The sequence below is a fragment of the Marmota monax genome, unplaced genomic scaffold, assembly GCF_021218885.2.
Source record: "Marmota monax isolate L192 unplaced genomic scaffold, Marmota_monax_Labrador192_F-V1.1 WCK01_AAM20220418_F8-fsc00111, whole genome shotgun sequence".
Taxonomy (NCBI): domain Eukaryota; kingdom Metazoa; phylum Chordata; class Mammalia; order Rodentia; family Sciuridae; genus Marmota; species Marmota monax.
In genome coordinates, this window is record NW_026695067.1 from 1485820 (window position 1) to 1512385 (window position 26566).

General features: G+C 40.8%; 1 protein-coding gene across 3 annotated transcripts in view; it reads left to right on the forward strand.

Moving 5' to 3' along the window:
• The first annotated feature begins 19496 nt into the window (after window positions 1-19496).
• The window catches only part of Ube2q2 (ubiquitin conjugating enzyme E2 Q2), a 61361-nt gene continuing 54291 nt past the window's right edge, over window positions 19497-26566 (forward strand). Inside the window, exon 1 of one of the 3 annotated variants that reach the window (XR_006848100.2) lies at window positions 19497-19841. Coding sequence is in view for 2 of the 3 variants with exons in the window: in XM_046427881.2 (XP_046283837.1) it covers window positions 19653-19841 (189 nt within the window). In the remaining variant the exon portion in view is untranslated. The remainder of the gene's footprint in view (window positions 19842-26566) is intronic. The other 2 variants (XM_046427881.2, XM_046427880.2) reach the window with 2 other exon arrangements.

Consider the following 26566-nt stretch of genomic DNA (forward strand, 5'->3'; position numbering starts at 1 on the left):
ATCCCAGCTCTTTTTACTTACAAGTAGTGTGAGCTTGGGCTATTACCCAGCCTCTCAATATCTCAATCTGTTCATCTGTAAAGTGGGAACAATCACAACATTCCTTCTGGAGAGGCACTGGGAGCAAATGAGTTAATGCATGTTAAGAGCTTAGAGCAGGGAGTGGCACCCAGTTAGCTCGCTCCAAGCCTCACCTGTCACTACCATCATCTTTGTTCCTCCCTGAATACAGACTTCGCTGCTTCCTGATTTTTCCTGCCTTTTTTTTTTTTTTTTAAGCAAGACTTTCTCAGTTATTCCTTCGGTAGCCTAAGTCCTGGTGTATTTCAGGATAAAGTCAAATTCTGTACCCGAGAGTAAGGTAGATGCCTCATGATCTGACCAGACCTTCCTGTCCTGCCTCACCCGCTTGCCTTCTGTGTTCATGTCATCAGCTTCTGTTCCTTGCTCCCACCCGCTGCCAGCCTGTCTCCTGGCTCACTGCTATCTTTCTTCATTTCTCAGCTTAGACATCATGTTCCCTAGGTAGTCACTTCATCTCTGCCTACCCCTTGTCCTGAATGCCCAGGCTGGATTAGACGGGCCCTGGTTTAGGTATATATACCCGTAGCACCCCGGTTGTCCTTCTGTCCTGGCTCTGATTACACTACCTCCAGATTGCCTAGTTATCTATTAGCTCACAAAACAATGGCACCTTGGAACACAAACTGTGGCTTTTATCTTTAATTTCTGTGCCATCTCAGATGTGCCTTCTCCTATCCTTCATCCTCCTTCCTCCCCTCTGTCCTGGAGGCTGACCTGCAAGGACTGTTCTGTAGGTTTCCTGGGCCCTCTGCTTGCTAGGCTGAGGATGACAGGAGGGCTCCAGCAGAGACAGGAGCCGGGCAGTCTGCATCTGTTCTCTGGCCCTTCCTGGGCGATGTCCTGGGATGGCTGTGTCCTCACTGACATCCAAGGCTCCTCTTCTATGGCTGACTCCTCTACCTGGGCTAGAGAACCAGTTTGTTTTATTTTACTTCCTATCAAGTGCAAAATACACTTTTATAAAATAAAGTGAAACACAAATTATTTAAAAATTACGAGGGCTGGGGATGTGGCTCAAGCGGTAGCGCGCTCGCCTGGCATGCGTGTGGCCCGGGTTCGATCCTCAGCACCACATACAAACAAAGATGTTGTGTCTGCCGAAAACTAAAAAAAAATAAATATTAAAATTCTCTCTCTCTCTCTCTCTCTCTCTCTCTCTCTTTAAAAATAAATAAAAATAAATAAAGATTACAAGAAAAATAAAAAAGAAATGATTTGCAAAATATTTGGCCATATTTTTATTACTAGGCATAAAGTTATATTAAAATATGTAATCAGAAGAAGTATAACCTGGGGGGAAAGAACACGATTACAAAAACATTTTACATCATGCTCAATGAAAATCTGCATATAGGTGACTGCTTTAGAGAATTACTGCTATCTGCACAATTTCTTGTCCTACAATCATATCTAAACCCCCCAAAATGGCTATATAATTAAATACCTGCACATCCTTTGAAGGAACAATGTGTATATCAATATTTTAGCTTTATAATGTGACAGTTTGCTTTTTGATGGTTGATTTATCTAATCTAGTTTGGATTGACAACATTCATATACAAAGGACGTGATATGTATGTAAACTGTGTTAACATTTTTAAAGATTATACTTAAAGTAGAAAAATCAGTCTTTAAAAAAGTATGTGCGGGGGCTAGGGTTATGGCTCAGCAGTAGAGCACTCACCTGGCACATGCAAGGCCCTGGGTTCAATCCTCAGCACCACATAAAAATATATAAATAAAATGAAGTTATTGTGTACAACTACAAAAAATTAAAAAATTTTTTTAAAAAGTATGTCGACAGGTAATTTCAGCAGTCTAAGACTATTCCTTTTATACTTTTTTTCAAAGTAAAAAAGGCAAATGATGCTATTTTCATAATTCATCTCTAATCTTTAATCAGTAGCCAGTATGAACAGGTTCCTTTATTATTATCATTTTTTTTTTACCTGGGATTGAACTCAGGGGTACTCAACCACTGAGCCATATCCCCAGCCTTATTTTGTATTTTATTTAGAGACAAGGTCTCACTCAGTTGCTTAGCATCTCACTTTTTGCTGAGGCTGGCTTTGAACTCATGATCCTCCTGCCTCAGCCTCCTGAGTTGCTGGAATTACAGGCATCTGCCACTGCACCCGGCCAGCATGAACAGTTTTTTCTATAAAGTTATAGTTCTGGATCCATTCATTCCTAAGTGTGAACTGTCTTTTGATGAAAAACAAAGCTGAATATATCCTATCAAATTCATAAAATGTTTGGTGTTAACTTTTCACAGATGTGCAATACCAGAATTATCACCAACTTCACTGATAACTATGAACTAATAGAACATGCTATCCCAAATTTTCAGAGCTCTATTCTTTCAAGTTTGTATTCTTTCCTTGTATGCAAGAATTCAGATCATTAAAATACTCAACCTAGGGCTGGGGCTGTAGCTCAGTGGCAAAGCTGCTTGCCTAGCATGCATGAGGCAGTGGGTTCGATCCTCAGCACCACATAAAAATTAACAAATAAAACAAAGGCATTCTGTCCATCTACAACTACAAAAAAATATTTTAAAGAATACTCAATCTGTCAAACAAAAAGGTGAGTCGGGCTGTCTAATTCACAATCTGAAAAGGTTGGGACCAAATGAAACACTAAGAATTCATTCTATCGTTCAAACCTTCTTGACAGAACTTTCTCCTCGGGTAACCATCATACCATGGCACACAATCACAGTTGTTTATGATCAGCTTTCCATATCATCACATAATAAAGAAATAATCTCAGATTGAACACATTAGCTAGTCTTGATGGAGTTAAGACTTTTTATCATGTCACTTAGCACACCAAAAGCCTGTTTGTTTGTTTATGGAGGGTGCCGTGGGGAGTGCGACTTTTCCAATGAAGGAAATAGCATGTCAACTTACATTCTGGCACAGAGCTTCTTAATCACAATAAGGAGCCTAGAACATTTGCTGGTCATTTCAGCTGTGTTAGCAGAATATATTTCTATACAAAACTCCAAACTACATTTGCTGATGTGATCTCATACTTTGACATTATGACAATGACTAATTGCTATTAAAATTTTCTAAACATTTACTTTGGATTGCCATCCATATCTCATCATAGACAGGTGACCATTCACAGACCTCCAAAGGTCTGTGAATCACACTTGGGTAAACACTTCTCAACCTGATTCTCTCTGTTCTAAAATCCAGTGTTCCTTTCATCCTCTCCTCTCTTGGAGCCTAGTCATGGTAATAGTTTGGCTGCAACTAGCTCTAGGTTACCGTGCTATTCCTTATGGTACTTCAGCACCTTTATAAATTGCCATTTTGTATTTTTAAAAAATCTCCTTCTTGAGTTATCTTAATCTAAGATTGCCATCTATTTTCTCTTGGAAATGTTTTCTGATCCCGCTGCCTAAGGTAACACTCTACTTAGCACACAAAAGATGGATATGTGTTTACTAAAGAAATGATCAGACACTGTTTGAAGAAATAAGATAATGTTTTGCAGGAGGTTCAGAAAAGAAAACCAAAGGCACAACATGAACATGGTCCTCTTTCTGTGATGGTCATCATCTCCTGCTGATCTGGAGTCCTAGGCCAGAACTCCCACTAGTTTGCACAATGGCTTTATGAAAATTTAAAGAAGGTGTAGTTTCTGAAAGATGTAGCCTTATAAAAAATGTGGCTTGAAGCATGGAACATGGACCAGCCTTCAGCACCTCAAGTCAAATACTCTTGGTCAATACACACCATCTTTGGCAGCTGGTCTGCCCTAGCTGAGCAAGCCAGCAGGTCACTCCATCTTAGAAAGGTAACCGAGTAAGTATGATTCTCTGAGAAAGCCTAATGTGGCTCAGATTTTGTGGGAATGTGATTTTTTTGTTGTTGTTGTTGTTTGCATGGTGATCTTTGTTTCCTCCTTAGCCTCCTGAATAAAAGAGGAGAATCCTTGCTGTCTTAGTGTGGATAGATAATATGGTAATTCAAAGGGGCCATGAGACCTCAGGGAGCAAATGCTTCTTCAGTTCTTTTGGATGTCTTTGTGCTGCCTCTGAAAGGCTAAGACCCCAAGATGCCTGCCTAGTCTGTGACTGAGAGCAACTTTGGGGGGCCAGGATGGGATAGTAGGTACTATAAACTAGCTCTTTTTGGCTGAAGCTAGACATCACTCCCACAGGTGGTGCACAGTTCTCCGGAGTGGGTTGGGGAGCAGGGAAGGAAAAGTTTGAGGGAGGAGGGTGGAGAAACCGGAAAACCTGTTAGTGTCTTGTGATTCAGCCCTTCCTGTTGTAGAGGAGTAATTTTGGCTGACATGAATTCCCAGAATGCCTGACACACCCACAGGCAAGCGGGCCCCAACCCATCCCAGGGCCTACTGCGAATGAATGGGGGTTTGTGTCAGCTTAGTCTACCCTGAACACCATTCCCTGCTCCCACCTGAACAGTCTGTACCTCAACAGAAGAATCTGGGAGAGTAGGTGGTAAAAAAAAAAAACATCCACAGTCTTACATGAAATTGACCCCATAATTCTCAAGCCCTACAAAAGAAGCTGTTTCAGAGAACCAGCTTCCTGTCTTTGCTGAACTTTTGACACTCCTTAACTTCTATTATGTCTTAATCTCTCAAACAGATCAGTCAACTGTTAGTTTGGTGGAAATGACAGGAATATTTATTTTGTAATCAAACCAAAAGTGATGAGACTGGGAGGACCAGAGAAAGGTGAATTGGAAAGCCAAAGGATGGTATTGCTCTTCCCTTCTAGAATAGGAGTCTACACAGAGTCACCCTTTCATGTGGCCCCCCGGGGTCATCACTAGAAAAGAATACTCCCTACGTGTTGGAAACAAGAAATCTGAGAGACCATTATCCCTTAAAGACTAGGACACTAAAGCTCAATTATTGCTGAAGATTAGTCAGAAAATGATAAAACTAGGGTTAGGATCCAGGTCTTGTGGCTGCTAGTCCTGTGTGATTTCTACTGTTCTGTGATGTCTCTATGGTGCTGATCAGGACAGTTGTTGTCCTCATGGAGCTTAAGTTTAATAAAAGGACTAAACAAATAATGATACAACAGTGACAAATGCTAAGAATTAGAGGGGGTGCTAGTGATATTTGAGTGTACTACCTAGCCTAGGTGACAGTGATGGTGGTGAGATCCAGGAAGACTCCCTGAGACATTTAAGGGACATGTAAGCTGAGACTTGAGGAATGAGGAGAAGATAGTGAGGTAAAAGACCTGGGAGTTGGAAAGAGAAATAGAGATAGAGAGACAGACATGCAGAGATTCCAAAGCAGGAAAGAGATGGGGCTTTGAAATAACTGAAGACATAGGCTTGGCCTAGTATACATAGTTACGGGATATAAAATGGGGTGGGAAGATAGAGGCCATTTAGAGGTTGTACGAGCAAGCCATGGTAAGATTCTGGACTTTATCTGAGAAGTAGTGAAAAAACACTCAGGGTTTTTTTTTTTTTGTTGTTGTTGTTGTTGTTGTTGTTTTTAAATATCTTTTAATTATAGATGAACACAATATCTTTATTTTATAATTTATGCGGTGCTGAGGATCGAGCCCAGTGCCTCATGCATGCTAGGCAAGCGCTCTACCTTTGAGCCACAACCCTAGCCCCCACTCGAGGGTTTTTAAACACAGAAGTGCTATGGACCAGATTTTTAGAAGCTCACTGAGAAGAGATGGGGATACAGCTCAGTGGCAGAGTGCTTGCCTAGCATTGCAAGCCTTGGGTTCAATGCCCAGCACAGCAAAAATCAATTAACCAAACAATAAACAAATGAAAGTTCAGTGAGAGCACTGCGCTGGCCAGGAGCCAGAGTTGATGCAGTAAGTTCCTTAGGCCATTGCAACTGCTCAGGTGAAAGAGGATGGGGGCTTAGGGTAGGGCTAGTGATGAGGAAAATAAAGAGGATAGCACAGACACTTAGAAGGTAACTAGGTACTTATTGAATGTGAAAAAATGTGGAAGGGGGAGATATTAAGTGGAATTCTCAGTGAGTTGGCATGAGATGGGAGAAATGGTGGTATATTCCCAAAGCCAGAGGAGCAGGCCCTGGGGAGAGATCAACAGTTTGGGCATGTTATTTTGAGGGGTCTGGAAGACAAAGGGGACAAGTTCCAGGGAAGGCAGTTGGATACTCAAGTCTGTAGTACAGAAAAGAAGTGCCTTGGAAATAGAAATTTTGGGGTCATGTCAGATAATAACTGAAGCCATGAGAATGAAGGATCTCATTTAGGAAGAGAGATTGGGCCAAGAAGAGATAAATGAAGGAATTAATCAAGTTTTCTCTATAGTGACAAATGACGTACACCTAAGAACAATATATTTTTATTTTTGGTACTCAGGATTGAAGCCCAGGGTGCCTAACCACTCACTGGGCCACATTCCCAACCCCCGTTTTTTTTTAGTTGTAGTTGGACATAATACCTTCATTTAATATATTTATTTTTATGTGGTGCTGAGGATTGAACCCAGGGCTGCACACGTGCAAGGTGAGCACTCTACCACTGAGCCACAACCCCAGCCCCCACGCCCACCCTTTTTTATATTTTATTTAGAAACAGGGTCTCACTAAGTTGCTGAGGCTGGCTTTGAACTCTCGATGCTCCTTCCTCAGCCTCCCAAACCGTTGGGATTACAGGCATGTGCCGCCACACCTGGTCAACATTTTAATTTTTAAGACAGATGCTGGCTATTATGATACTATTTGTCAGTTTCAAAACTACTCTGTATGCTTACTTTGGAGTGCTGAGCTACAGACCATATTTCTGCTTTGCCTCTGACACATCAGGGAATGCTCGAAGATGACTGAAAGACTGGAGAAAGGAGAAGGATTCTTATTTTCCAATTCTTTTTTGGGGGGGGGGATTGAACTCAGGGGCACTTGACCACTGAACCACATTCTCAGCCCTTTTTTGTATTTTATTTAGAGACAGGGTCTCGCTGAGTTGCTTAGTGCCTCACCATTGCTGAGGTGGCTTTGAACTTGTGATCCTCCTGCCTCAGCCTCCTGAGCCGCTGGGATTACAGGTGTGAACAAGTGCACCCAGCTTCTTTTCCAATTCTTGCCTACTGTTCCTGTCTGCATTGCCCAACAGCAGGCCTTCATTTCATTGATATAACAAAGAGAGCCCAAACTCTAGTATTTAAATTAGAAAACAGATTGTTTTTCTGCCTCACTTTCTCAAAGTGGTGGCACTTTGTTCCAGGAGAGCAAGTAATTCCATTTGCAGAACTTATAAACTCTCAGACCTGGCCTGCCACACTCTCTCAAATACCTTTGTCTTCACCTGCATGCTTACCTGAAGATCATTTTCCCCTGAACCTGGCCTCCTTCTGTTGCTCACTTACACCCTCAGAAATGGAGTAGAAACTTGGCCAAATACCTGACGACAAGATGTACAGGAGCCTGGAAATGTGAGTTCTTACCCTGGGGAGGTGGGATTCACAGTGTGAAGCTGAGAACTGCAGAAACTCTTGGCACGAACAGTCCGTTCACAGCCCTGCCCTAAGGGGCTTGACTAAAGCTTAACATAACTTCTAGTAGCCTAAGGTGGTATCCCTAAAACAACCCAATCCTTTTGAGTTTCTATCTGGCTCAAGGCTATCAAAAAAGAAAAAAAAAATGCTATTTGTTCCAGTCAACACCTGAGAGAGGCCTCTGATTTCCCTTTCTTAGAGCATTTACTAAAAAGGACTTACAGTTATGAATACTTTCTCTGTCTCTTTGAGATATACAGGAACCTCCTATAACTCAGGAGTGTTTTGCTCAAAGATCTGAAAGCCATTTCTTTGAAATGTAATCAGAAAGGACAGGACCTCTGTCTCCCACTCTTGGTGGGAGGATAGAATCCTAACTATGATAATTACCAGCTAGCAGACACAGCTGACCTGATCACATTTACACAATCCTTGGCAATTTTTCACTTTGGTTCCTGTTTTTTCCCCTCCTTGTTCCCTCATTCTCTCTTTGAAATGCCAAGTCACCTCTGCACAAATTGGACTGGAGCTCAGCTCTTTCTCTTACTGTCAGTAGTTACTGAATAAACCTCTTTTCATTGCTTTCACTAATGTCTGACTTTGTTTATTTTTGACAGAACCTCCCCCAAAATAGATGATTCAGAGCATGATTGGTAGCCATGAATATGGCAAATATCAATAACAGGGGTTTAGTTGTTCTTAGCTTTTAAAATTACTTGCCTATTTCCAAGAAGGATGTTCAGAAGTTGTGCTAAAAGACAAAATCCAATAAGAGTAATAAGATAAAGCTAAAAAGAAAAATAAATAGTCCTGAGAGAAATGGAGTATATTAGTTAGGGTACAGGCTAAGCTGATATAACAAAGAGAGCCCAAACTATAATATTTAAATTAGAAAACAGATTGTTTTTCTGCCTTACTTTCTCAAATAGTTGTATCTTCTCTATACTTACCTGAAGATCATTTTCCCCAAACCTGGCCTCCTCCTGTTGCATAACAGTCAGGAAATGCATTCAAGGGAAGGAAGGGTGGCTTTTTTTGTCAACACATGGTTTCCATCACTGAGTCCAGGTCGGCAACTCTGGTCTCTGTTCTTCACTGGAAGGAAGCAGCAAATGAGGTTGGGGGAGTATATGCTAAAGTGCATGTCTCATCCTTTGAAAGTTGTGTACATCTCTTCCAGATATACTCCATTGTCCATATCTTAGCTACTCTGCCACAGTTACCTGCAAGGGAAGTAGTCTAGTTAGATGGCCACATATCTAATGAAAACCCTTATAATAAAAAGGAACAGTGGATGGAATTAGGAGGAATTACAGAGAGAACATAAATATCCAAAACTAAGAGTCAAAGATTTGGCTGCTATTTGTAGCCCTCTATAATGGGAGTGTGTTGGCCATGGGCAATGCAATCTGAGTGTGCCAGTGAATGCCCCAGAAGCAGCCTGTAATGCATAATGAATGGGTAATTGGTGAATAAACATATCAGCTTTCTTCTCCATAAATGGGATAACCTCAAGACATTCTAGAATGTTCCCAGAGTTCCCCAGAGGGAATGAGCTGCAGCATAGAAACCTGTTTTCCTTCCCTGCTTCATTTCCCCAATCCTCTATTGGTGCTTCCCGGGGTCACCTCCAATACAAAGTACTTGTACTGGAATTCTTGCTTCAGAGTTTATATTATGGTTTGGATCTAGAATGTCCCCACAAAAGCGCATGTGTTGAAAGCATGATCCCCAATTCACCAAGGTTCAGAGGTGAAATGATTGAATTGTGAGGGCTGTAATCTCATCAGTGGATTAATTCATTTGATGGATTAATAATTTGAGTGACTGTGTTACAGGGAGGTAACTGTGTGCAGGTGGGACTTGGCAAAAGAAGTAGGTCACTGGGGGGTATGCCCTTGGGGATGATATTTACTCTTGGTTCCCGCCCACCCTGCTGCTTCCCAGTTGCTATGAGCTAAGTGGCTTTCCTTCACCATGCCCTTCAGCCATGATATTTCTGCTTTGGAGCTGACTGACTATGGACTGAGTCTTCCGAAACCCTGAACCGAAATAAATCTTTCCTCCTCTAAGTTGTTCCTGTGGGGTGTTTTGATCACAGCATCGAGAAGCTGACTAACACAGTTTACTTCTGGAAGAGCTCAGACTAAGACCAGATCTGAGATTCCTGGAAATCCAGTAGGAAACTAAATAACATAATTTGATATTTAGAAAATAGAGGACTAATCAGTTGCTCAGTTGAGACAAAGTCTTTCTCTCTCTGCTACCCTTTTCCCCTCTATTCCAAGAAGCACTGTTTACCACCCTCCCCTCTCATTCTCTGGTCTTTTGCAGTATTCATGGTTTTTCTGTCCTCAGGCCTATAAGCTCCTAGATCCTTATTCCCTTTAGAGCTAACAAACTGCCTTGCACATTGGTGAAAGTAAGCAAGTGTTTGAATGATGAAAAAATGGACCTTGTCCAACACACCTCTTGACACACAAAGAAACCAAGGCTCAGTTAGAGGATGTCAATGGGCCACATGTTCCCTGGAGAGTGACAAAGGAAACAGATTAGCCCCCAGTCCCTGACCATACCTCTGGTTTTCCTTTTGGGTTTTGTTTTCATCTTCTCCGAGTGGAGTCCAAGGCTTTTATCAGAAACAGCATGTTTGGAAATGTTAAAAATATCCCTGTCTTGAGTGAGCCGGGTTGTCTTTCCCTTGCTCTGTCAGGCCTGAAGAACTGTGCTTGTTACTACTTAATTTTTCGTATCTTGCAAGATGAGACTTAAATGTAACTAGGGAGATGATTCCAGGCTATTCAAATTCCTGTACTGCATTAATTGATTTTGGCAAACCCCAAACATGGAATCAAGTCTGTGTTTCTGTAAATTCGTCCTGGAAGTAGCATCCCTTGAAACCTGGAGTATGGACAGGGCAGTGTTGATTCATGTTGCAGGTGTTCTACTGAGAAGGACCTTAGGTTAAATGAAAGACACTACAAGAAGCAAGCCAGGGGAGAAGATGCCTGTGTAAACCTCTATCCTGAACCCAAAGCAGCAAGACCCTTACTTATCTTGATCTTGGTCTTGGGAGAAGGAATTCCTTCAATGAGAATAAAACTTCTGAAGGGTAAGTTGAATTGGCTGTTGCTGGGCACCTGAAGCTCATTTATTTGTAATTCAATCTCTGAGCTGCACCTATTTCAGGGATCTTTTTGTGATTAAACAAACAAATAAACAAAATCCAACAGTCAAGTATGTATTGGCCCTTGAAAATTTCTTTGCAAAATTCTTTTGTGGTGCCTGGGCGTGGTGGCACAAGCCAGTAATCCCAGAGGTTCCAGAGGCTGAGGCAGGAGGATTGTGAGTTGAAAGATAGCCTCAGAAATTAATCGAAGTCCTAAGCAATTTAGTGAGACCCTGTCTCAAAATAATAAATAAAAAGGGCTGGGGATGGGGCTCAGTGGTTAAACACTGCTGGGTTAAAAAAATATATATTCTTTTGTGACTTACCTCTTCTATCTTAAATTCCCAGAAACCAATTTAAAATTATTTATTTGTTAATGGCATGTATATGTTCAAAACCAATATTTCAGGAAAAGAAAAATAAGCAGATAGAAAATTGAAATTTCCTGAAAAGAGTTGAGAATGTAGCTCAGTGGTAGAACACTCACCTAGCATGCACAAAGTCTCAGGTTCCACTGCCAGTACTGGAAAAAAAAATTCACCTAAAAAGTCGCTATCAGGAAATGACTACTGTTACCATTTTGGTGCATCCTTACAGACATAGACACAAACTCATTTAATGGTTCCATGTTACTCTATCACATGGGCATACTAAAATTTTAAAATTCTAGATCCTTTCTTGTCTTTTATGGTTACAAAAAGAGCTGGGATAGGGGCTGGGGTTATAGCTAAGTGGTAGAACACCTGCCTCTCACATGTGAGGCACTGAGTTCGATCCTCAGCACTACATAAAAATAAATAAATAAAATAAAGGTATTGTGTCCATCTACAACATATATATATACTGGGAGCTTTAAAAACAAACCAAATCTTTGTTTTTAAATTTCATCAATAAATACATCAATATTTTCAAAAGAGAAGGACTCTTATTTGAAAATATAATAGGAATCTTATTTGAAAATATAATATTATTAGCACACCTAAAATTTTTATCAAATAGGACTGGGGATGTGGCTCAGTGGTAAAGCACTTGCCTAGCATGCCCGAGGTCTTGGGTTTGATCCCCAGTACTGAAGGAAAAAAAAAAAAGCTAAACAGTAATTCTGTATTATCAGAAATTACTTAACATTTAAATTTTCCCAGTTGCTTCATAACTGTTTTTTACTGCCCTTACTTTTGGTAACTACATCTTGAGATACAGGCTTAGTTAGTTCTTTAGGATAAATGATTACATTTGAAATTATTAGGTCCAAGGTATGTTAAATTTAGATCCAGAAAGATCTGAATGTTTTCATTTATTAACCCTAAATGTTCGGAGAGAACATTTTTCATTAAAGTCACTGTGGAAGGAATGAGGAAGAAATCTTTTTACTTGAGGTTTTCATATGCTGGGAAGGGGGGATTATTATTACAAATGTTTATTATTTAGAATTTAAAAAGTTTCCTAATGACTTATTATAGTAGGACTCCAGTCTGATTGCCCTCTTCCCCACTTTCTTCAGTGTTTTGGAGGTCAGAAGGATCTCCCACTGCACTGATCAGCCTCTCTTGAGAAGCAGCCCTCCTTTTTAATAGCCTGAATGGTCTTCCTGAAGGAGCTGGCATCTCTTGCTCAGCAACCAAGAGTCTATTTGTAGAACACAGAACGCATAGGAAGAAGATATATATATATTCCAATCAAGTGAAGTTCTTATGCCACCCTGGTCATTCAATGCTAGCTTACTTGCTATTTATATTTATGATATTTGCCTTTTTGTGGTATTTATAATTTATATAGAAGCAGCAGTGTAGTGCAAACAGACAGAACTGGGTTCAAATTCTGACTTTGTCAGTTATTTCTGTGTAAATCTTGGTCAAATCTTGATCAAATTATTTCCCTTTTCTGAAATTTAGTTATTTAGGAGGCATAATGAGAATTTACTAAGGTGACTACAAAGATGAAGTAATTTGATATGTAGGAGGTACTCAATAAAAATGTGTTGAATCTTATGAAAAAAATTTTTTGAGCTAGAAAATCTTAGTGCACACCTTCTTTAGAAACTTAAGTTCAGGGAAAATGTGAAATTTGATTTTTTTGTTATTCATTTAATAAGCATTTATTAAGCACTGAGTTTGTGTCAGGTACTCAAGAAATAATACTTAGTAACACATAGTCACTGCTTTCAAAGGATAAGGAAGGATAGACATGTTTTTGAAAGTACTGAACTATCTGTGATATCATAGAATTATCTGGGGCTGTGTTATTCAATATAGTGGCCACCACACAGTGGCAGGTATAGAACTTTTCCCTCAGTGCAGAAAGTTCTCCTGGTAGATCATTTGCAGATTTACCTCGAATTCATACAATTTTGAGGTGTTCTACATTGGGTTGGAAGCCCCTTATCATATGGGCAAGAAAAAAATGATAGGCATCACTAACTAAAACTAAAATCACAGTTAGGAGTTTTATTATAAGTCAAGAGTCTGAACTTGTGAAAGTTTTATCTAACTTTCTGGCTGAGTTGGCTGCAGTAAAATAATGAGTCACTTGTTGGTCTCAGCATGGATGGGCTAAGTTTCCTATGTCTACCTATGTCTACCTATGTCTAGCTCTATGGTTGTCTGGGTCTCTGTGGCCACATGTGATAGGTGTATACTGTATCAGGGAGAGGTTCTCATGGCTTCCTCAAGATTTTCATGGAACTAGATCACTTCTCCTGCAACGTGCTTGCAGTCTTCTAACAAGGATATCACGTGGTTTTTACTTCCGGTAGGCTGTATTCACTTAACATGACTGATTGATTTGTATGTCTCAGAGATCATCATGGGCCATGTGCTGCAGATATGAAAGGATTAAGATGAAAACTTCATAATCTATCAGAGGAGACAAATATGAAAACACATAGTCATAACCAAGGCACAATGAAAGAAGTGCTACAACAGGCCAGCTGCTGGGAAATTTTGAAATAGGCAATTACATTCAATTTATGGGACTAGAGAAGGTGTGATAAAGGAGATGGCATCTGAGCACATCCTTAGAGGATATGTTGGAACAGAATAGCATGGAAGATGCTATCACTGGAAATTCTTCCACATTCAAGTTTGAGAAATCTTAAGTCCTTCCAGGGTACAGACAGTGGCTTCTGCTTTCGTCCTGAACTTGCTGTCTTCTTGGAGACTTCCAGACTCTCTAACCATCCTCTTCTCATGGGCCTTCTTGTACTTTTATGGGAGACTCCATGCTCAGGGTTTGTAATAAATTTTGATGGCACTCCCTTGTCCTTTGGCTTTTGTATTTATCTGTCTACTTTGTCTTGCTAAAAACAAGGTTATTCATTCCATATGAGGTCTTTAAACTCTCTAGTTTAACACAGCATTTCCTTATGTCTTCCCTAATTTGCTTCCCAGTGCTGTGTGTGAAAGGCGAGTGACTCACCCTAGACCGAAATTCAACCAAGAGATCTTATTGGGGGTGGGGGCTGCCCCAAGGGGAAGAAAAGGAGAGGAAGAGAGCAGCAGCATGAGCCTGCAAGCTTCAGTTTAAGAAGGGTTGCTTTGGCGACGTGGTGGGTACTGATTGGCAGGGTGACTCAGGAAGGGGCAAGTGGACACTGTGTCCAGCGGGGATTGATCGAGAAAACTTTTGACTTTAGCGCCCTTCAGCTTGACACCCTTCGGAGAGGGAGGGGTAAGGGATTATGTGATGTTAAAAGGCAAGGTCTCCCACACACCCAACAGTGTGGAGGGAGGGATTTATCTTTATCTTCTTACTTCAGTTTTTATTGTCTATACAAGGCTCTTTCCTTAGCTGTAAATCAAGGATTTGTAGGGCACAAAGCTTACTTAACCTTGCAAATGCTCTTTAAGAAAAAGAATACAGGGGCTGGAGTTGTGGCTCAGTGGTAGAGTGCTTGCTTAGCATGTGTGAGACACTGGGTTCAATTCTCAGCACGGCATACAAATAAATAAGTAAGTAAGTAAATAAATAAATAAATGAAATAAAGATCCATCAACATCTAAAAAAATTAAAAAAAGAAAAGAATATAAAATTGTAAATACCAAATTAAAGTTAAGATTTATTCAGAAGGAGCCTGTGTAAAGGGTCCTGAAGCTTACTTCACAGTATGTCTACCTCTGTCCTAAAATAAAAATAAACCAAACACCAAAATTTCCCTTTGCTTACTACTGCAAACCATTGTTCCATATCTCCTCCTCTGCATTCTGAAACTTCTCAAGGACATAGTCTATGTACAATTTCTTCACTTCCACATCATTTTGACCCCATGCCCACCATTCTATTGCAATGATTTTCTCTAAAATACCACTGACCTCCTCCTAATTCTAATGCCCGTGGCCTTTTCTTGATCCTCAACTTTCTAGTCCTTTCTCAAAATAATTTGATACATAAGTTATCCATTGACTTCTTAAAAGGACTCATTTCCCAATGGTGGGCTTTCTTCAGGGTCCCTTCAACAGGTTGTCCTCCCTCCTTTGACTCAATGATGACACCGGGGCCATGGCGTCCCCATCACCTATGTATGGCTGACCCACATTATATATCCCATCCTCTGCTTCCTTATAAACTTTAGGCTTAAGATACAAATTCTCTACCTGCAGTACCATTAGCTCACTAAACTCAACATCTTTTCTTGGCTGTGTCAGTGAAATCACTCTCTTCCAGCTACCTGTTCTAGAAATTAAACAAAACTTTCTCCCCTTCTATTCCCTCATCATCTTTAAGGAGCCAGCAGTTCTACCTTAGAAATATTCCTTGAATCAGGGTGGTCCTTTCTATTTCCACGGTCACTTGCCCTACTTCAGTTTCTCTCACTATTGATTTGGACAAATCCAAAGGCTCTTTATTGTTTGGCACTGGAGAACCTCACAGCTGGGTATAAATGATCCCATTGAATTCATGTCAGGCCATCTAGAATCTGGATTTCCTGCCTCTTCTTGGTGGCTACTTCACTCCTTTAAACCTACTGTAATCCTTTTTGTACACCAATGCCAGATTGATGTTAAAAGTGATGACTCTCAAAAGAAACAATCAATGAGGTGAAGAGAGAGCCCACATTTTGGGAGCAAATTTTTGCCACACACATGTTAGATAGAGTACTAATCTCCAAGATATATAAAGAACTCAAAAAATTTAACATAAAAAAAAAACAACCCAGTCAATAAATGGGCTAAGGAGCTGAACAAACACTTCTTAGAAGATGTAAAACTGATCAACAAATATATGAAAAAATGTTCAACATCTCTAGTAATTAGAGAAATGCAAATCAAAACTACTCTAAGATTTCATCTCACTCCAGTCAGAATGGCAGTTATCAAGAATACAAGCAACAATAACTGTTGGAGAGGATTTAGGGAAAAGGCACACTCATACATTTTTTGCTGGTGGGACTGCAATTGGTGCAGCCAATCTGGAAAGCAGTATGGAGATTCCTTAGACAACTTGGAATGGAACCACCATTTGACCCAGCTATCCCATTCCTTGGTCTGTACCCAAAGCACTTAAAAATAGCTTACTGTAGTGACACAGCCACATCAATGTTTATAGCAGCACAATTCACAATAGCTAAACTATGGAACCAACCTAGATGCCCTTCAATGGATGAATGGATAAAGAAACTGTGATACACACACACACACACACATACATATATACACACACAATGGAATATTACTCAGCATTAAAAGTGAATAAAATTTATGGCATTTGCAGGTAAATGGACGGATTTACAGAATATTATGTTAAGCAAAGTAAGCCAATCCCAAAAAAACAAAGGCTGAATGTTTTCTCTGATAAGTGGGTGCTAATCCATAATGGGGCAGAGGGGAGCATGGGATGAGTGGAGGAACTTTGGATGGGTCAAAGGGGAGGGAAGTGAAGGGAGGGAGCATGGGGATAGGAAAGATGGTGGAATGAGATGGACATGATTACCCTAGGTACATGTATGATTGCACAAATGGTGTGACCCTACTTTGTGTAGAACCAGAGAAGTGAAAAATCATGCCCCATTTTGATTAGAACAAATAAATAAATAAATTTTAAAAAAAGTGATGACTCTCACCAAATGAAACTATGGTCCCTGGCATGGTACGTTAAGGCTCCAAAAATCTGGTCAAAAAATTCTCAGCTTTCTCTTTCTCTTTGCCCCTTCCTGTACTGTATAATCAAGTGGGTTCTTGAATATTCTCTGAACATGGCTATACTTCTATGCAAGTAATATCTGGAATTAATTTCTTTCTCCCATGATAGTTAGTAGTTCAGTAGTTTGAATCTCTCATCACATCTGTTCTGTCTTTATTTATGTGTCTGTATCAGATACTGTGGTAAGTCCTCAGCATCCACTGTATACTATATGATTGGAAATCGAATGAGTGATCCCATGTATTTGCTTGTTTGCTTTGTCATTTTTGACCAATGATACACGAGGGAAATCTACTGGGAGGATTCTTGGAAAGGTTCCCATGTCTTGGAAGGACATATGAAAGAATATGTCCTTTCTGCCACTGCATATTAAGTCTGGATATGACCTGCAAAAAAAAAGTTTCAGCCAGCTTGCTTTCAGCTTGACAAAGGAATTGAATCTGGGCTCTTGATGATATTTTTAAGGCTCAAATCAACCAATCCTGGAGCCTGCTCTGCTTCTGAACTTCCTATCATGTGAAGCAATATATTTCCTTATTTTTCAAGCAATTTTCAATCATAGTTTTCTGTTACTTGCAGTCTGAAGTTTTTGATGCTATATATTAAATTTCTTGAATTTGGAACATCTTTTTAGCTCTATTAGGGCATAAGCACATTGTAGATTCTCAAAAAGGATTGTTAAATTAATACTTGTACATATTTCTGAGATATAACTAATACAAATAAATTGCAATTTAGGGATCTCTTTATTGTCTTCCATCAATTTAGAGGTGAAATAACGTTTAGATAGATTAAATAACTTGTTTAGGGCATTTTATTTCTCAGTCATATTTGTGACTAGGTTGTTCCCCTTTATTTCAGATCCTTGTTTATGACTGCCATATCTGTCAGGGTCCTAAATACTGGGGACTGAAGGAAAATGAAAATGACAAGTCACAACTGTGTTTAACCCAGCTGATACAGCATGTGAATTGAATTATTTCTTGCTTAAAGCTCAGGATTAAAACCTTTTCTCCCATCCCAGTGTCTACACTGGAGTCACTGCAAATTTTATATGCAGAAGTATTTTCCTGGTAAGATGGATCATAGCTTTAATTAGATTCTCAAAGGTTGTTTGTGACCCATTGAAGACTGAGAAGCAAATGTAACATGTTATAACACTCAGGAGTAAGTGAAAATAAAAAATTTTTAAAATGTTTCTTATTCAGTGGACTTAACACCTCCATGTGTTCTGTATTTTGTCACCTAAGGGGATCAGTAGACCAAAGACCTCTTGTAGATCATGAAGCAGGAGACAAGTAGGCAATCAGGTACCTCTGATTGAGACCAGTGTAAAAGAAAAATGTAGGGCCCTTTGTTGAAATTTAAGAATTTCAAGATGGTGGCAGCAGAGCACTAAATTAAGCACTGGATCCTTCTAAGTTAGAAGTCCTGTGTAAATACATGGGTCACACACCTCTGAAGCTGGTCCTGCCTCTAGTACACATTACTGCACACACTATGCCTCCCCAATTATCTTGTATTCCTTTGAATTGCAGTCCTTCATCTATTTTGGGAGCACCTAGAATGTGCCAGGGATTGTGCTCACTACTGGGGATTTCAGATGGCTTTTGCTATGTAATAGGTCTTTTTTCTAGATCCTGGGAATACAGCTCTGAATAAGACACTTGTGTTGGGCAGCGACAAAGAAAAAATAAACAGGAAAATACCAGATAGTGATTGGTGCAGAGCAATAAATTAGGATAGAGTGATGTGATATAGAGTGTCTGGGTGGCTATTTTAGATTGGGTGGTTCGGACCCTCAGGCGGGCTGGAGAGTTAGCTGGGAAACGGCAAAGAATTCCTGGAGAGACAGAGACTTGAGATGGGATGGGGGAAGGGGAAGAAGATACAAATAAATGCCAGAGTGAGCTCAAGGTGGTGATTAAGGGAAAGGAGGAAATCATGGGAAATGGGAGGGAGCTGCTGGCCGTGGCCAAATCATCGTCTTCGGCAAACGGACTGAGAGCAAAGGAGACAGCAGCACATTCAGTGAGAAGGTCCTTAGACCTGAGCCTATAGAAGTTGTGGTGCTGATCAAATTTTGAGTAGTTGAGATGAAACTAAACGGCGTGCACCCTGGTCTATCACCAAAGTCAGGTGAGTGGTTCACCGAGGGCCAAGCCTGTAAGCAGCCCCCAGCGGCCAGCGTGCTTCCGCTGCAGCGCCAACGTGGCCGGTGCAATAGGCCGCACACGTGTCTGGCCCCAGGCCGGGGACGCGCGGGGGTCTACGGCTCCTCCTCTTGTGCGGAGCCCTGGAGCCACCTGGCCCCGATCTTCTGGTCCGCGGGTGCGAGTCGCGTAGCAGATGGGCTAAGCGGAAGCGGGCTGGGTCACGGCGAGGAGGGGGCGGCCGGGCGCGCGCGCACTGGCCACGAGCACGCGCCGGAACGGGGGCGCGCGGGGCTATGGGGGCGGGGCGGGGGCAGCCCTTTCCCAGGCGGTAGCGGGGGCGGCGACGCTGTTGCTCTTTTAAGCCTCGGGGCCGCCGCCTCCTGCCGGTGGAGTCGGTTACAAAGGGAGCAGCGGCTCGGGCGCCGCACAGCTGCCTGCTGAGGCCTCGTGCCCCTCGCCATTTTCCAGCCGCGCTCCGACGCTGGTCGCGGCGGCGGGGAGAGGCGGAGCCGCAAGAGCGCGGCCCGGGCCGGCCCCACGGGGCGGTCGCGGCCGTGACGGCGGCTCCGGGCCCAGCTCCCCTTCCGCACCCCTCCCGCCGGAGATGAGGGGAAGATGTCCGTGTCAGGGCTCAAGACCGAGCTGAAGTTCTTGGCGTCCATCTTCGACAAGAACCACGAGCGATTCCGCATCGTCAGCTGGAAGCTGGACGAACTGCACTGCCAGTTCCTGGTGCCGCCGCCGGCGCCGCCGGGCAGCCCGCACTCATCGCAGCCGCCGCTCACACTCCACTGCAACATCACGGTGAGACGCTCGGCCGCAGCCCCTCGGGGCCGGGCGAGGGCGAACTGGGGGTGCCCGGAGTCCTCGGACAAAGGGGAGTCCGCCCCGAGAGGCCCCGGCTCCCCGGGCGGGGCGGGTCCGCCCCTTTCCCCGGCGAGTGGCCTGGCCCAGGCCTCGCTGGGACGGCTCCGGGTTTGGCTAGAAGGAGGCGGAGGGCGCGGGGATGGCTTCGGGGCTGTTGGCCCCTCACGGCCCCCGTCGCCACGACCCGAAGCGAAGACTGCGGCGGCCCCTGCCCTCGCCGGGTCGCCCTGGCTGCCCGCAGCCGGCCTGCTCCTGGAACTGCGGCGCGGCGGGTCAGCTCCGGCTGTTGTTTGAGCTCAGGTGGGGAAGGAGAACGGCCCTTAAGTTTTAGCGACTCATTCTTCCGCCAGGTTTCCCTCGTGCCTGCTTGCTCAACAAAAAAAAAATTTAAGTTGGTGTGTAAGGGTGAACTGAAAACGGATTCATTGAAGGAAAAAAAAGTTTAGGACGCAGCCTCTGGTACTGTTTGGAAGTATTCCTTTTCCCGACCTCACTCCGCGCTAACGCGCATTGTGCCCTGGATGCGGCAGGTGGTGCGACGGCTGTGTTTACGTAGCCCCTCCTGTGCCTCAGCCCGAAAATCATTGATGGGGACCGGAGATAAGTGCCCAGGTTTACTGCTCAGAAAGGTCATGTTCTATTATAACGCTGAAAAGACTCTTTAAAAAGAGCTCACTCCTTTCATTTAATCGGAAAGCTCAAAACTTGGAAAAATATTGAAGTATTAAATAACTTCATAAAAGTATATTCTGAAGCTTTTCGTTTTGGAATGGATTTTAGGGTATTGGTCCAAATGCAGAATATACTCTTTCTTATAATAGGAGTCAGGATGGCTAAAACCTAGTCCGTTGCCTTTAACGCCCTTTGGTTGAGTCCGTGGGTTTACTCCAGTGGCTACAGCTTGTTGGGAGTTTGCAAACGCCTTGAAGTTACCAGACTCTGGGGAGAAGGTGGGTACTGTATTTACACCGCCCCCACTTCCCCCAAACAAAACAGAACTACAATCTAGTGTTGTAGTGAGGAGAGGATTCATGTCCCAGTGTTGTGGGCACTGGGGTTTCAAAACTGGACAGAGCGGCTCCTGCTTTGAGCACTCAAGAGTTCTAGGGAGAGTTTTTTATAACCCAATGTGATAACTAAAGTTAAAGGGAGCAACTACTTTTGAATTGGGGGAGGTAGTTCTGAGAAAACTTTGAGGAATTGATCTTCTACAGGTGAGTACAATTTTGGAAGGCTAAGGGAAGGGCATTCCAGACAGAGGAAACTCCACCCAAACAGGACACCAAAGCTTGAGAAAACGTGGTTTGCTTAGTAAGGGACAATTTATGCTCTGACTTGAAGTCCAGAATTTAGGCTGGTGAGGGAAATTTTCCAAATCTGGGGAACAAGAAGTAGTGTGAGCATAGAGTCGATATTAGTAAGGAGACTGGCCTGGATGCCTTGGAGGGTGATTATTTTGGGAGAAGTTGGGTGTGGCCAGGGAAAGGTACAGCTGATTTAAATAATTGGAAACTGAACTCTGTATGCAGTGGGGAGCCACTAAGTTAATCAGGTAAATTGGGAAATGTATCTGCCATCCAGGATGGGTGGCACTGCAGAAAATATATGTGTGGTTTTGACTATCCCTATGTGGATGGGGTTGATGTGCTGTGCTGTGCTGGCATTTAATGCCAGGTATACAGGTATGTCAAATGTTTTGTAATGTTCAAGTGGTCTGCCACATGGAAGAATTATCCCTCCTAAAATGCCAGCAGTGTCCGGTTGAGAACCCTACTGGAGGCTGATAGAAATCTGCTATAGACAGATAACAAATGATGACCTAGACCAGGCAGTGGCCTTGGGAGTAAAGTCAGAAGTGAATTAGACACATTCAGAGAAAGGACAGTTTGGTGAGGATTAGGTATTACTGTTAGAAACTATTAAGATTGAGCTGCTAGTAAATTACGACATTATTAGAAAATAATTATTATAGATGCTCAATGTGAGTGGGACAAACATACAATTCATGAACATTGTAGAGAAACTATGTACCCAGTCTCAACATTGGTAAACTTTTACCCAGTCATATTTCATCTGTATCTCATATTATTTTGAAGCAGATTTCAGACATATCACTTCCTCTTGTCTTTCCATGTGTATCTCTAAAAGATAAAGATTCTTTAAACATGGGTGTTTTTGATAAAATTGTTGATGCCATTTGCTTAGAAGGAAAAGAGCAAAGAAAAAATGGTGATGAATTTCAAGGGCTGGAGGCCTCTCTACTGGGTTTGTGATTTGTTACTCTGTGAAAAATTGTAGCTGTTTTGTTTGTTTAAAGTGTTTGACCCCTTCTCCAATATTTCCCTTTTTTACACAGCTCTAATATTATTGAGCTCTTCTATATGCCAGGCACTATCTTCTCTACCCTTAGCAAGACATATTCTTTTTTTTTTTTTTTTGGTGCTGGGGATTGAACCCAGGGCCTTGTCCATGGGGAGGCAAGCACTCTACCAACTGAGCTATATCCCTGAACCCCCAAGACATATCCTTATGCAGTTTTTGTAATATTTGTGAATGGTATCTCACTAGTTGTTTATTTACAAACATGAGCATATCTATGGGTTCCTGTTATTTTCTAAAGATACTGTACTCTTTTCCCCTCAAGCTTCTGTGTAACTTTTTTCCATGTGAAATGTGTCCCTGACTCCTACCTCTTACCCAACCCTGATCTGTTCTTCCATGTTTCACTCTTTTGGGTCATGTTCAGTGTATGGTGATATTTTCCCCCTTCTCCCTTCTTTATTTCTTACTATTTCTGTTTTGGTTATTTTTTAAAAAATATTCTTAAGTAGTTTATATTGTTTTAAGTCCTTAGAAATCTTTTAATTTGGCAGGAGCATATTCTATAATTGTGCTTTTTATCTTCTGTGTAAATATTTGTTTTATTGACTGTATGGCCACCATTCAAGCTATATTCTGTTTGAATAAAAGTTAACTGCCAAGAGTTTGTCAAAAGTGTAGAGATAAAATCAAGAAGGTATCATGGATAATGTCTTAAATATTTTAAAGGTTGCTAAGGGCTTGATAGGAAATCTGTAATTTGACTACATATGAAAGACTGTGGGAAGTAAAAAAAAATTTTATTTTTTTATATATATATATATATATATATATATATAAACTATATATATAGTAGATGTTCTACTCTGTAGGCCAAGGGAATTGACCTATTCTTTTTTTTTCTTGTTTTATAAATTTGTCCTGATTTGAATATCAAGGGAAAAGAGTGCTCTTTACAACCACAAGGAGTCTTTCTTATTGTTTTCTGTAAACTCATGAAAGATTGTCTGCTATACATACTTAAATATTGTTTTTGCATTTTCAGACAATAAGGCAAATTACCAGTCAGTGCTAATATCCAGTTGCTATGATCACATCTAAAAAGCAAAGCAGCTTGTTTTAATAACCTATGCAGCCTTATTGGGAATTTGTGTATAACTTTCTTTTAGTCCTTTTGAAGTATTTAACATAAGCTGACAACTCCTTTTATGGACTTAGCATCTGGGAACTCTTGGTAGGGATTTGTTGTTTTAGAGTTAACCCCCCCCCAAAAAAAAAAAAAAAACCCAAAAAACCCAGATAAACAAATGAAACTTCATTTTTATATTATTTGCATAGCATTATTTTTTCTGCACGAGTGGCTATTTACCACAGTATTTTGGTGGAATATTTCTTTGTTTAGCTACTTACATTTCTATTTGCCAAAAAGCCCTTCCTCCAACAGCAAGACACTAAATTGGAATATGTAAGCGTAGGGTGTGTGTGCGCGCTCACGCTCACGCTCATACTAGTTTTTATTTAGTAGTTAGGACCTAAAAAAGCAAATCACTTCTTTTACTGTGTTTCTTCATAAAGTAGATAATACTTTTTGCCCTAGAAGAGATATATAGGGAACCTCTTTGGCAGTTATACTGTACAAATATGAAAGTGATGGTGTCATTTGTGTCTGAATAACACTTTATTTTGAAATTGCTTTATTATGACAGATTTTTATGGGAAGTAAGGCAATGCTGTTGACCTTCATTTTGACTTTCTGTTTTTTTAAAAAATTTTTTTTAGTTGTAGTTGGACATAATGCCTTTATTTTATTTATTTTTATGTGGTGCTGAGGATCAAACCCCCAGCGACTCGCATGTGCTAGACGATCGCTCTACTGCTGAGCCACAACCCCGGCCCCTGTTTTTCTGGTTTTTACACTGATTAAAAAGTAGTCCCACCCAAGTTGTACAAAGGAAATAATGAACTAATCTTGACTAAGGAGTCTAAGACCTTTCTTTGGTTTTTCCTCCTGGGACAGGTTACCTTTCCAAATTAAACTCTGAGAGAAACATTTACAGTTATCAGGACTGTCTTAAGCTCTCACATGGTACTTTCAATCCAGAATCATTGTTTTCTCATTTATCTGATCAGTTTATAATATAGGGCCAAATTCATCTATTCTCCCCCTTCCCTATTTTTTTTTTTTCCTTGAAAGAAAGGGATATGTGAAGAAGAAACTTGGGTTTCCCTTTCATGAGTGGTGTGTCTTTTAGTAACTTGCGTTTTTCTTGTTGTTTTGGCTAAACTTAGACCTGGAGGATTATAGTATTAGGTAAATGTTAGGTAGTTGAGGGGTGGAAAATTGAATTGAAATACTCATTACTAAATGCAAAGCATTACTGGAGAGTAATAAAACAGGGCTTTCCCCCAAGGTTTTTGTAACAGCGGTTTGGATTATCTTCCAAAGATCATTCTGAAAGATGATGGCTAGTCAGAAGAACCATGGAAGCCTTTCACTGGGTTTCTGTAGCTTAGGTGGTTCAAATCCTTTTCAGCACCATTGTTTTCTCTGCCAAATTTCACTTAAGAATGATGTTCTGAGTAACTGTAATTTGCTTCCTGTCTTTGAATATTTAAGCATATTTTAAAAATCACTAAGGTGTGTATGCACTTTTCTTTGTTAGATTTTTTTACTCTGCTTTTGTGGGCTCACAGTTATTACTTTATCCTTTATGTAGTAAAGTCATTAATAGACAACTACATACACACATTTGGTATCTTATGTTGTCAAAGCATTTAAGATTTTATTAAGGTACTGTATAGTCAATTCTGTCAGTTTACTTTATGCTCCATTCCACATTTATTGAACAGCAAAATGTGAAGGTAATGTGTTCCATAACACTGCTGTGTCTCTGAACCTACAAGAAGTATGCTCATTGGTTTTCAAAAAATTACAAAATCCTTAGAGGTAGCTGTATCCTTCCATTTGGAAAGATGCCCCAAACTGAGCATTCTGGTGGCCAGCTTTGCTGGTTCTTGAGGTAGACATGTTGTTGGTCTGTGGTTGGTTTATGTAGAAAAATGTAATTTCTGGACAAGACAAAAAGACTGCTAAAACAAGGACAGGTAAAGAGATCTTCATGATTAACTTTGAGTTGTGTTAGCCCAGAATAGGACAGTTTTATAGAGGTGATGGTAGTAGTGATGAACTTGTGTGAAGTTTGTCCGCTATGGGTAAACTTTATGGGGACAGAGACAGTTTCATTCTACAAGCCTTAACATCACTATAAAACTAATAGTAAAATGGAGGAGAGATAAAGGTCTTGAATAATTAGATACTTGTATTTGTCTTTCAGATTTTCATTACTGATGAAAGCGCTTAAACATTCGCAGCAGGAAAAACTGCCTGGGATTTTTGAGTACCATATAATGTTTAAAAACTGACATATCACAGGTCCTTTTAAAGAGGAATAACTAGAAAACTATCTTTGCAAGAAAAATGATAAACCTTGTAAAAATTGCAAAGTTTATATATATGAGAGATTGAAAATATTAAAGGTTTAAGTATTTGTCACCATTTTACATACCTTTCAAAGTAAATTGTCTTTTAAATATTATATTGAACAAGCCTTGAACTTGATGAGCTTATGCTGAACATTGTGTACAAGGGTGTTGGTGGATATTTTATAATATGGGGAACAAGACATTTGTGTTGTAAGAAATTTAGAAACCAGATAAACAAAACTAGAAAAAAATTGCCTGATAGATGAAGACATGAACAGATTTTTTTTTTTAGAGAGAGAATTTTTTAATATTTATTTTTCAGTTTTCGGTGGACACAACATCTTTATTTTATGTGGTGCTGAGAATCGCACCCAGCGCCCCCGCACATGCCAGGCGAGCATGTTACCGCGTGAGCCACATCCCCAGCCCCATGATCAGAATTTTGATATAATATCTTGTGATCATCTTTTTTTCTGCTATGTTTATATATGTTCCCTCTCCCTTTTGAAAAATGTCAGGTTGTTTTGTAATCTTTTTCATTTAGTAGTATTGTAGGTATGTCATAGCTTAGGCCTCTGCAGTGTCTTTAATTATTGTGTGCTTTTAATTATTGTGTGTTTTATGACTAAACTCTCTAGTCAGCTGTATCTCCTAATACTGGATATATAGGTGGCTGCTGCTCTGAACATCAACAGCTAGAGCTGAATCCTTGTGCATATAGGAAATGTCTTTGAAATGTTCCTAAAAATGGTGGCTTTCAGTTCATATTGCTGAATTGGTTTCTGGAGATGGAACAAATTATATTGTACGTTGTACCATATAGAAACTTTTATTTTTTTTTGTCTTTCCAGGTACTAGCA